The sequence below is a fragment of the Oenanthe melanoleuca genome, chromosome 4A, assembly GCF_029582105.1.
Source record: "Oenanthe melanoleuca isolate GR-GAL-2019-014 chromosome 4A, OMel1.0, whole genome shotgun sequence".
NCBI lineage: Eukaryota > Metazoa > Chordata > Aves > Passeriformes > Muscicapidae > Oenanthe > Oenanthe melanoleuca.
Window position 1 is genome coordinate 15,006,241 of NC_079338.1, and position 12,711 is coordinate 15,018,951.

At 47.1% G+C, this 12,711-nt stretch overlaps 1 protein-coding gene across 1 annotated transcript; it reads right to left on the bottom strand.

The window, feature by feature from the left end:
- Window positions 1-2,090: 2,090 nt before the first annotated feature.
- On the bottom strand, window positions 2,091-12,180 carry ITM2A (integral membrane protein 2A). The gene is made up of 6 exons (XM_056491531.1): window positions 11,993-12,180; window positions 8,424-8,555; window positions 7,495-7,683; window positions 6,410-6,520; window positions 5,187-5,337; window positions 2,091-3,181 (listed from the first exon to the last, which is right to left on the bottom strand). Exons 1-6 carry the CDS (start codon window positions 12,074-12,076, stop codon window positions 3,093-3,095), a joined length of 756 nt encoding a protein of 251 aa, XP_056347506.1. The 5' UTR covers window positions 12,077-12,180; the 3' UTR covers window positions 2,091-3,092.
- Window positions 12,181-12,711: the final 531 nt, after the last annotated feature.

The window sequence follows — 12,711 nt, forward strand, 5'->3', positions numbered from 1 at the left end:
GCTTGGAGGAGACTGAAGCTCTAATTTAGACCATCACATTCTCTAATGGAAGAGTCTGTCACCACAGCCACCCACACCTCAGCAGTCACACAGAGCAGCAGAGGACAACAGCATCTCCTCAGAACCAAAATCAACTGTGTTCTTAATCACTATTTCTTATGTGTTTTTCTGATTAAAAAAAACAAAACAAAAGAACTCACATGTAATGGAAATACCCAAAGCACTGCATTGCCAGCTTCACATTAATAAAGGCATTTAAAATTTACATCTAATTTTGAATTTGTAGGGTCAGAAACTGAAAGTGCCAGCTCCCCCAAGGAAGCTGCTCAAAGTCCCTGCAGAGATCTTGCTGATTGTCCCGTGCCCACAGGATGCTTTTGCAGTAAACACCGATGTAAATGAAGCTCTTCCAGTAATTGAGTTTGCATTCATCCCGGCAGTGTCACCCCCTCAGCCACCACACCCATGGCTGTAGTACAGTTCTACTCAGATTTAAACAGGCTTTTACAAGGCTAGCTCTATTATAAAAATGTTCCTTACTATAGATAAAAACTAAGCCAAGACACTGAGCACCAGCTGGATGCAGCTTTGATCAAACCATTTTTAGGTTTTATTTTGGTAAAACAGCTGAAAAGCTGTCTGTAGGGTGAATACAAGTTTTTTACCAGTTACACACACTTTACACCCAAGTGTTTGCTGCCTGTGCCATCTACTGGTGCAAAGGATCCTCCAGCTCCTGCTCCTTCCTGTCTCAGCCCAGCTGAACACAGGAGCTGCTCAAAGCCAAACACAGCAGCAGAAGATCCCAGGAGCACCTTAAAATTCCAGTATTTTGGCTTGGATACCCAGCCCCAGCCTAAAACGCTCAGGGATAGATCACAAAGCCAGCAGAGCACACCTGGGAGCAAACCCAGCTCCCTGCTCACCTCAGAGCAGGTGAGAACAATCTGTTCCTCCTGTCCCTGGCTCCCTGCCTGGAATATCCCATAACATCTTCAAGAACTGCCTTCACTTTGTTCCAAAGGTACAGAAAGTGTTCCAGCCCGTGTGGAAGCAGGTCCAGCATTCCTGGCTGGGGGTGCATCCACTGCATGGACACTCTGAGCTGGAAAGAACAATTCCTGGGTTTTATTTTCCACAAAATCAGATCTCAGTGCTACAAGCAGGTGCTTCTTGATTTTCACAACCAACACATCTCCAAGTCCTTCCACTCAAGGCTTCCAAAAAAACCCCATCCTGGTTATCCCCACAGCCAGTCCTGAGCAGGAAATCACCCCTTGTCCAAGGACACAAAGTCTGGAGGAAAAACTCTCCAGCACAGCTGCTTCTCCCAGTAAAACCTGTGAGTGAAGGGAACCTGCCTCACAATGACAGGAATTGGAGCTTTCTACAGCATTTTATTTCACATTATACTTCAATTTACTGAAATGCACACCCTATTTTAGAGCCAAAGCTCTGCTTTTGGGACACATCCCTGGGGGAAGAGCTGTGTTAGTTTCTGTGCTAAAATTCCTGTGTTCTCCTTTCTCCTGCAGCTTCCTGAGCAATGGCAGAGCAGCAATTCCTACAGGCACCTCTCCCTCCCCAACATTCTCTGTGCAGAAATCCTGTTTTCCTTCCAGCTGCACAATCCCAGGCACTTTCCAGGAAAGCCACAAGGGTTCAGCAACACTTTTAGCTCCGAGCCCCAGCACTTTGAGGGCAAGACTCTCCTGTCTGAGCTTCCAGCAAAGTTCAGGGTCAGTGCTGAGGGTTCATTAATCCCTGAACAGCCCCTCATTAACACCCAGGGACAGGCAAACCTTCAATCTCAGCCTCATCACAAGCAATATTCAAATGAATTGTAAACACACCCTGCCCTTGCAGTGCTGCCCCTGGGGGATCCTGTTTGGAGAGAGCTGCCTGCTCTTCTTCCCTCTGCTCCTCGAGCTTGTCTGGCACCACAGAGCATCTCCACAGCAGCAGGAAGAGGAAATTCAGCTTCACAAGCTCAAAAAGAAGTAAGAGGAGTAAGAGTAGAGCAATGCACGCTGCCCCAGGCCCACAGCATCACCCCCTCACCCCTGAGCACCAAACACAACACAAACACCAAAGTTTTAGAGAAACATTTATTATAGGGTTGCAGAATTTATGCCAATATAAAGTCCCTTAATAAAACTCTTGAGTTTATCAACTGCAGGACACTAACTCTTCATTCTCTTTAGACTGCAGCTTTCCAAAAAAAGGGTACAATGCTCTGACTGCAGCAGTAATGCTACTTGCTCATAAAAAGTTGATCTAAAAAGTTTTATATAAGCCCAAGTAGTTTCAGTTTACAACTACAGTCACGTTCACAAGTGAGCTATACCAGAACAGACCCTGGAAATAGGAAGTTACAGGATAAACCAAGTCATAACCAAAAATACTGACAAGCTTTAAGAGCAACTCTATCAGAATCTAACAACTAAATGCCACAAAACCAAACTAAGGGAGAAGAACTCAACATAAGCTCAGGGAAGGTTCCAAATATACATACGAATTCAATACAGTAATTGCACAAAAAGAAACAGGGTAGTGTTAAAGGTTTCTGATCACTGAGCTTGGATTTTACATGCTGCACACATGGTCGTTAAAATAAACCTTGAATGAGCCAGATCAGGAAGGTTTTTGAGCCAGGATACGGAGTGCAGAGCTATTCTACAGAACTACACAAGATGTGCAAACCACAGATTATTAATATTAATCATTCTGTGAAAGTTAAGGTGAACATAACTGGTTCCAGCCAAGGAACTGGTTAACATTGTTTTATATATATATTTTTCTGCCATTCCCAGATTACACTAAATCAAACACATTCAACAGATAAACTGATATTAGCTTTCTAAAAAAAAAACCGAAACCTTACTCAAATTTAAGTTTTACATGAGACAACTAAAAAGTTATACCAAGGATCAACAAAAGCTGAAATGGTGACTTTGTCTTCTGAAATACAAGCAATACACAGAAAATGCATAAGGCTTTTGATTATCACTGCACGGTTTAATTGCAGAAGTCGATGTCTAATGCTGACTTCTCCAGGAAGGTGTGGCCTGGTCACTCCCATCTGTCACCTTTCACTGCTGACAGATCTTTGTCTCAACCACGAAGGAGTTTTCAAAGTGTCTGATGGAGTGACAGTTCTCCGCTGCCCGTTTCTGCACACCTGGGGACGAGAGAGGACAAGGGGCTGAGCGAAGGGACCCCCAGCCCAGAGCAGGCACTGCCAGCTCCCATCCCTGCAGCACACAGTCATCCAGTGCTCCTGCAGCCTGGAACTGCCACCAGAGCCTGCTCTGGGCTTCTTTTCCATCCCAAATCCCTCACCCACTGTGCATGTGCACAGGGTGTGCTTTGCAGAGCACTTCACCTTGGGAGGATTTACCTCACTCTGGTTCTTCCTAACACTATTAAAGTGATTTTGTCTATTTTGGGACATGCCAGCACTGGGGCTGACCCAGGCAGTTTACCTGTATCAGCTGTGGCTCAGTAAGAGACAGGAACACAGCAGTCCTATCATCAAAGAGCTGCTCTCCTCAATCACTTCCATTTGCAATAATCCAGAAGGATTTAGTTTGTTTAATGAGCAGAGAATTGTTCAGATCAAGCACGAGAAGCATCAGCTTTTAACCCAACCCCAGCAGGACACTGCTCTGGGTTATAAACACCTAAAATCCAGGCTGTCTTTCAACTCCAAGGCATCAGGATGGAGGTGAAGTTTCCAGAGCCCACCTAACAGCATTACCTGGGTTTCTCCCACACCTCCAAGTTACAACTGCAGGGAATTGACCCAGCACCTGAGGTCAGTTTGATCTAGCAGTTAAACACACAAACTCCACAAAAGCTGAGAGCCAAGGCAGCACTAGCTAAATGAGAATAAATGAAAATACTCTTCCAAAGAAGTTCCAGGAGTTTATTCATTGCAGTCTCATTTCTGTGACACAGCTTGTACACTGTGTGCTAGAAATGAGATGGGCAAGGCAAGACTTGCCCCTGAACAATTTTCTCCTCAGTTTGACCAGATTTCCCACCCTCTCTCCTCCACAGGCAAACAAGGAGAGTTACAGAACAGCAGCTGTACCAGGAAATATTTTCCATTTACTAGAATCCTTTTGTTTAAGTTCTCTGCAGGAATCTTTTACTCTGCAGCAAAGATGTCAACAACATGTTAGAGCAGGATGATTTCAGGGAACATCATAAACACTCTGCACAGGGCTGCCTATAGACACAGCAGCTGTCAATTTGCTCCCAAAATCATTCTCAACAGCTCAGGCACATGGCTCTGCCTCCCATGAGGGCAGCATTCAGTGTTCCTTCATGTGCCCTACACAGAACCCCTCTGCTCCCACAGAGGGAGCCTTGCTTCCATCCACAACAGGATGTTGTGTGCAGCAAGCAGCAGATGTGGCTCCTGATGCTGCAACTGGGCTGAGGAAGCTCTTGCCTAAGAGTTTGGCAGCCAAACCAGAGCAGAGAGTCCTGACAAACCAAACACTTGCATTCTGAAAGGCTCTAACTGACAAAGAGTTAGCTCATTGTGTTTGGTGGGAGCAGAAAATATGGAATGCTTTGAGCTGCAGTGAAACAAAATTCACAGCATCAGATTTCTGCCCCCCAGGTCTCATCCCAGGGTCAGAGCACAGACACCTCAGCTTAGTCCCTGCCAGGGGTGGCAGGAGCTCACAGCAACAAAGAACCAGAGCTCAGCAGTTCCCCTGAAGTGTTCTTCCTCTTTCAGGGAGGAAGTCTGGGATGTCCGGAGCTCAATGTTAAATTACTTTTCAGAGCAATTAAAGCAGAAGAAAATGTCTTCTCTTTGTAACCCAGCTTTAGATAGGACAAGGACAGAATAAGCTGCACCTACAGAGACTCTCATTATCTGATGGCTTATATGAATTTTGGGTCAAAGTAACTTACAACTTCAATCAAAAATTGGAACAGACTTAAATGTGGTTTGTGGATGTAACCTGTAATTGTGTAACTGATACTTTCTCAGCATGTTCAAATGACACTTCACACTCAGACATGAAGGGAGGGGAAATACCCAGCAGGGCCAGGAGTAGCCTCAATTTCTGCTGAACACACAGATTGCCCAGATTAGAAACCCCCAGGTTTAAGTATTTACCCCTTCCCCAGTTAAACAACACATCTTTTTCCTGAGGGGAGCTCACCCATGATTTGGTCTCTGCGCTGCAGCCTGAAGGTCTCTTTCCCCACACAGAGCTGGTAGATGAAGATGCCCAGATCAGACACGTTGTCAATCTCCTCTGTAACCACCATCTCCTCACGCACCAGGTACGTCTGGGGCAGGTAAGAGCCAGTCTGCAAAACACAAAGCCTGAAGGTACAGACTGCTGCTAACAAGGGACAAACCACTGCACTTCACTCTTTGCTTTGGAAGGGGTTCAAGCAGCAGAGTTCAGCTTCCCTGATTTTTAATACCAAGGTGCACTGAGCTCAACCAGCCTCACAGCAGGGGAATTAAAAACTGACAGAGGCCATTTCAAACAGCTGCAGTTACAACCAAAGTACAGTTAACCTCATGTGAAGCAAACATAAATAGAACCTGGTCAGGTTTACCTGTACACAAAGTCTGCAGCTAAAAGAGAAACAAAATATTGTGAAAGACTCCAGAATATTTCTAATAAAAAAACAAAAGGCATGGCAACCTACAAAAGGCTTCACCAGATGCTCCCAGCACTACTGAAACAGCTTCCTACCCTCCAACTCTTAAAAACAGGCAGAGACATACACTTAGAGCTTGTCCTCATGGAGCTAAAAAAAGAATGAAACAAGCTAAACTAGACCAGTGGCCCCTAGAACCAGGTATAAGAGAGCCAATGATTTTTTAAAAAAATCCATTAGACACATGATAGCCAAGTATTGCATTTAACTGGGAAGCAGCAGCAAGCTCTATCAACTTGACCCATAAATCATCTTGGAAAAACACCAGTTTTAGTCACTGAAGAGTCAAATGCTTGTGGTGATCTCATAACTGCAGTGCCAATAACTGGGGAACAAGTTCACATTGTTCTTTTCAGCACAACCCTCACGGGGCGAGCAAGCTTGCTGGGAGTAACTCTCAGGTTTAGGCTTTCAATGATATTTGGAGCTTTATCAAATTCCTTTCTAACAGCTAAATTTAACCTTATCTGCTGGTTGCTTTCAGCTCTCATAAAGCCAGGTATTAATAAGAGCATTAGGCATGAATCTACTCAACATAATATACACTGACAGCTGGCCTTAACTTCAGTGCAGTGACTGAGCCAGGGGATTATGGACTTTGATGGAGGGAGGACTGTTCTAGCAAGGGCCTGGAGTTCAGGAGCAGCACCCAGCACTCTGAGCAAAAGGCAGGCTGTCAGCAGAACCCAGCAGCAGAGCTCCCACATACCGCCAGCTTGGCAAAGAGATCCATCAGATTCCTTGGAGGCATGACTATGGAAGTGTTCAGTGGGATCACGTAGCAGTTCCCCAGCTGCAGGTCGAGATACGCCGTCAAGAGCTGTTGTAAAAACAAGTTTCCAATTAGTCAGGGAGCCTTTAATTAGGAGAACACAATTCCACCAGGAGCAAGGCAAGCTAAAGAAGCTGGAGGTCACTCACAGCTACTACAGAAGTGATGCATTCAGGAACTGCCCAGTGTAAGAACTGAACTGTTACCACTTTGGCAAACCAAGTGGCTACAGCAAACTTTCTTTTAGATAAGAGAAAGCTGAATATAAAAGCAGCTTCTGCCATAATTGTAAAGGAGCACAGTTTGTACTAACACAGAGGAAGTATTTGGGAGTATGATCTCATAACTGAAAAGGTCTAATTAAGCACAGTGCAAACAAAAGGTACCCAGCTGCTGACAAACAATGATTCCCTTTAAATAGTTCTTCAGGAAAAGTGTTAGTACCTACAAAAATCTCATCAGCACTGCCACTGGACTGGAGCACAAGGACTGCAGCAACTTGAATTATCTGTTTATTCTATCTGCACTGCCAAGGCTGGATTTACAACCAACCTCCGAGAGCTTTCACAGCTGACTGAGGATAAATGTTAACACTATCAACACAACTTTGATAAAAAAGTCAAATGAAAGCCACCTTCTCCTCTCTGCCTTACAGAAATGCCATGCAACTACCACAGCACTGTCAGGTTCTGGGTTTCAGCTGCCTGAGGTGATTTTTCAATGTCCTCCTCCAAGGCCCACACCTGTTTCCAATTCTACATTTTGCTGTGACATTGTGCCGTGTCCTCAATCCCTTAACTCACATTTACATGGGATTCTTGATCAAACAGCAAGGTATCCCACGGGCAACAACAAAGCTGCACAGCACCGAGATGCATTTTTCTGGGGAACAGCTCAGAGCTGCTGCCCACAGTGACAGCAGTTGATCCCACAGGTGAGCTGTGCCACGCTCAAAGCCCAGGAGCGGGCAGTGCTGGCAATCCCAGAGCTGAGCATGCCCCAGCAGCGGCACTGGCACTGACCCTGTCGAAGTCGTGCACGATGGCGGCGGGGTCGCTGTCGGAGAACTTGGGCACGGGCACGTCGATGATGGCGATGTTGTCGTCCTCGCGGATGTCGGCCTCCTCGGCGATGGGCAGGAAGTACGGCTCCACCGCGCGCTCCCGCGCCTCGTTCTCAAAGTAGCACATCTCCCCTCGGTACACCTTGTGCTGGGACACGGGCACAGAGCCGCTTGTTACACGTGAGAAACAAAGTCTGGACACCCAGCAAAATTCAGATTGCTTTACTGTATACAGACAGAGCAAGCAGCGCTGGGGAAAATGTGAGGGGTCACCGCCCACTCCACACTTCCACTGAACTTGGTTTGCAGCTCCCTTTTTACAGTCTGGTTTTCCTTGTAGGAATCAATAATTGTTATTGTTTTGTTGTCATAAGTCTGCAAGGTAAGCAGTGGTGGCCAAAGAACAGCTCTTGGGACAATTGGTCATGTAACCATCTGCTCTTGGTAGATAAAAACCAGAAGAAGTAGGAAGCCTGATCTTTAGCAGATAGATGGCAATTGATCACAATAAGGCAGGAAATCTGATTCTGCAAAAAAACCTTTCAGACTATGGAAAGCCACTTTTTTTTTCTTTTACAAACTGGTATAGACAATATTCATAACAGGTGGATTTAAACAGAGTGGGTTTGATCATTTATTTCCCTTTATCTAGGTCCATGTTCTTTTCTTATTTGAAGTATTTTGGTTTATGCAAACTCCAAAACTTCTATGATTAACACGAATAATTTGTCAGTTATCACAAGTTTAACACTGCACTCCTGTCTGCTGGGACTGAGCACGGCTCTGCCACACAGTCGTCATGCCCTCATCATCTTTCCACTCTAGTGATAATCCATTTATACTTTTTTTAACCAATGCTGTTTCAATAAAAAAGAACTCTCAGATTACCTTTGGCATGAAGTACTTGTAGATGCAGGCTCCACCCACAACAACCCCTGCCAAGATGAAGGCCAGGCCCAGCAGAGTCAAGAGACATCTTCCAGATGAGTTTTCACCCCTGTGTGTGGCAACTTCTGGGTCCTTCAGAAAAAAAACAAATAGGGGAGAACTGAGAAAGGGCAGCTCCTCTGAATTTAAAACGAGTTGTTATCAACTGCTTCACTTTGATCCATCATCTCCTACTTCTTCTAGGTGTGGGAATGACAAGTCAGCATCATAAAACAAAACACTCACATGAAAGGTTACTGCATCAGATTAAAATGAATTTTCAAACAGCACTAAGAGTACTTTCTGATTTAGAGGATGTTTTCTAGACAAACTTTTGTCCAGAAACTATTTGAGATGTACAAAACTTAAATCACTGTAACAAAAGATCCTGTGCTGCAGCCACACTGTAGTGCAAAAAGCAGGATTTGTAGATCAAGGTCATTAAAGGCACACAGTGTCTTCAGGCCTCTTCCCCTCCTCCTCTCTATCACATGCATTAACATCACTTTTCCTCCCAAAGCTGGATTAACAGAAGAAGCCAAGATGCAACTTTGGCTGGGGAACAGACAACTGACACGAGTCACCAGGTTTTGGAACTTTTAATATGCAGAAGCAAAGTCCATTATGAAAGAAAACGACTCGTCAGCTTAAACACAGCTTCCAATTATGCCAAATAAAACCCAGTCCCTGTGGCACATCCTACCCTGCAGCCTCAAAATAACATTTCTCCTACCCAAATCACAGGAAGTTTTGTTTCTAACAGCCTGAAACTTCTCTCTTTAGCTCAGCAGCCTGTTTTCCCCCACCCAATGTTCCCTCAAAGATGACTGCACCCAAAGGAAAGTACTCCCAGGTGGTGGTGAGTTGTGCAATCCTCACTGCAAAGGCAGAGGTGGTGTCTGAAAGGAAAGTTTAAGCTCCCAGAGTTCCCACAGCACCTTCCCAGACTTCCAGCTGCAAGCCAAGTGAAGAGAACAGCAGAAGTGCTATCAAATACCAAAGAATCAGAAGAGACATTCCCTCCAGGAATCACACTCTGGGCTTGAGTCTTTAAAAGGAAAAAACAAAACACAAAAACAACCACCAAACCCAAAATGTTTACATAACCCCTATATTTGGTCAAGAATGTCCCTTTAATGATTCCTGACTCCAGGATTTAATAGCTTGCTTTCAAGATCTGCTCTTTGTCCCAGTCAGGAAGGAAGAAAATCGGATTTCACAGTAAAAGATCTTTTCCTTTGAGGTGTTCCCAGAATCAGTGGCTGGGCTGGGCACAGCAGCTCCCATGGCCTTTCTTTATTTGGGTCCTGCAGAACACAACACATTTAGTGACCTGTGCTCCCAACAAGCGCCAGCATTATCACCAGGGCTGCAATATTTCCCTGCTCAGCAAGATGCAGCAGCATAAAAGTCAAAGCCATCAGTTATGCAAGGGCTGAAACAAACCCCAAGCTGTTTTGTGAAAGTCAATACTCCCACATTCCGCTCGCGCATCCTCCAAACACAAAAATGTTGGTTCAGCAGGACACAAGCTGCTACAATTGGCATGTGAAGCATTTGTTAAAAAAAAAAAGAAAAAGAAACAAACTACAAAAACAAAGCCAAACCCTGGTTTCAAAGTCAGAATGATGCCACATTTCAATGGCACCGTGTGAGAATCACCTTTCAGGGTTAAGCAGCTGTAAGATGGAGATTAATTCTGTTCTCTCCACGTTCTCCCACCTTCACCTCCACCTCGCAGCACCTTACTCATCCAGCCTGTCCCTACTTGAACACACCAGTCTGCACCAGTTTTGGCACTGCAGCCATCCCAGTGCAGGGGTGATGTCGACATCTAATTAGCTACACTTGCACTACACCTATTTCAAACAAAGCAAAGGTACTTGAGCATATTAAGCAGCAATGTGGGCAGCTGAAGCTCAGAGGGAAGAGCTGACAGAGCTGCTAAGAGAACACAATAGCAAGATTTTGTTCGAGCAGGTTACAAAACCTCTGCACAAAAGTAACAGGTAAAAGTCATCAAAAACCTACAAAGAAGTGCAGTTCTAAGCTTTTAACAAGCAAAGCAAACCAGGGATAAGAGACAAGAAGAAAAATCACTTGTTTTAACACTGCTGACAGCCCCAAAGAACCTGCAGGGAGAATATTCTGCAAGCTCAAGGGTTTTGTGCAGATACTCCAGGGGACTTTCATTGTGCTGTTTCAGCCAACATTAACCTTTAAGCATGTTTGCTCTGCACAAATATTCCAGCTAAAAAAGACATTAACAACCACTCCAACAAGTTTGTCTTGGAGTAAAATTATGAACTTGATGTTTACATGCAACTCCAAGCCCTGAAGTCAGAGTGAAGAGTTGTTAATATCCCACATACGTGTGTGCAAACACACAGAATATTCCAAATTGAGAGGAGCAGCTCTCATGAGAACAGAAAAAGGGGTGTGTTTCTTAGAACTATTCAGTCATAGCTTTCACAGTACAGGGCTAGGAAATATATGTATAAACAGCTGCCTCAGGAATAGCTGAGGAGTTTGTCCTACAAGAAACTGGCCAGGCTCATGACATCTTCAAATTTAAAATCCTTAATCTACCTTGTTTTCCTGCTTTCTCTCCTTTTGATCCTGTAATTGAGTGCTACTGTATTAAATGTGCACCCATCAAACTGACAGCTCAGGAGAGTGCACTGAGCAGGAAAATCACTCTGCATCCCTTCTCCTTCTCAAGGAAGGCTATTTCAGGTGAGGCTGTGTAGGCTGGTAGGGAAGCTGCTTTCCTGATTACAGCTTAGAAGGGAAAAAAAAAAAAAAAAAGAAAGAAAAAACCAGAACCAGATCCAACTTCACAAGTTTTGTTGTTTTAAAACTTTCTTACTTTCCGATAGCAAATAAACTCAGCCCATGTCACTGATGTATTTACTACAGGCTGAGCTTCTCCACCTGCCCAAAACGCAAGGCACCTTCAAAACAAATTTCCCACAAACTGGGAAAAGTTCCACTCAAGCCAGCGACGCGCAGCTCGCTGGGAAGGAAAAGCCAACCGCAGGGTGCTTCTATTTAAAACCCTTTATGGCAGGTTTCTTAATTTAAGCGCGACACCGACGCCTCACCGCAGCTGCCGGGAGCGCAGGACGAGCCCGAGCCCGCTTTGTTTGCCTGGGAGGCGCCGGGAGCGCTGCCCGCGCCGGGGGGGCTCTGCCTGCGCTGCCCAGGGCCGAGCTGCGAGCTTTAAAGCGCCGTCAGGAAACGCGGCGCTGGCACGGGCCCAGCTCGACATAAACACCCGCTGCCGGCGCTGGCCGCTGGTGTCACGGGATATCGTACCGCGACAGGGACAGCACCGCGGCCCCTCACGGCTGAGGGCAGCCGCTCCCTCAGCCCGGAGCGGCCGCCACACGAGCCAGAGCCCCGCGGCCGCCGCCGCCTCCCCCGGCCGCGAGAAAATGGCGGCGGCTCCGTCTCCTCGCGCAGCCCCCCCTCGCACCGCCCCGCTCCTCCCGCCGCCGCTGCCGGCCGGGACACCCCTGTGCCCGCACCTTGTCGGCCACCAGCGCCTCGGCCGCCTCCTTTTTGGGCTCATCCTTGAGGGCGAAGGGCGAGTTGAAGGCGATCTTCACCATGGCGCCAGCGCTGCTGCCGCGTCCCGGAGCGGCAGCGGGGACAGCGCGGAGGGAGGGGCGGGGTCTGCGGTGGCCACGCCCCCAGCCCCGCCCCGGGCACGGCCCGGAGCGCCCCCTGCCGGCCGCGCCCCCACACGGCTCCAGCCCCTCCGCTCCCCTCAGGCGCCGCAGCCGGGCCCGGCACGAGGGACGGGGTTAGAGAGCCTGGGAAAGGGTAACGAGACCATCGAGTCCAACCTGGGCCCGGCATGGAGGGACAGGGTTAGAGAGCCTGGGAAAGGGTAACGACACCATCGAGTCCAACCTGGGCCCGACATGAGGGACGGGGTTAGAGAGGCTGGAAAAGGGTAACGAGACCCGACCCCCACCTTGTCACCAGCCCGGAGCACTCAGTGCCACCTCCAGTCCTTCCTTGGGCACCCTCAGGGATGGAGAGTCCAAACCTCCCTGGGCAGTTCCAGTGCCTGACACCCTTTCCATGGGGAAATTCCTGCTGCTGTCCAACCTGAGCCCAGCCTGAGGCCGTTCCCTCTCCTCCTGTCCCTGTTCCCGGCTGTCCCCTCCTGTCAGGGAGTTGTGCAGAGCCACAAGTTCTCCTGATCCCCCTTTTCTCCAGGCTGAGCCCCTTTCCCAGC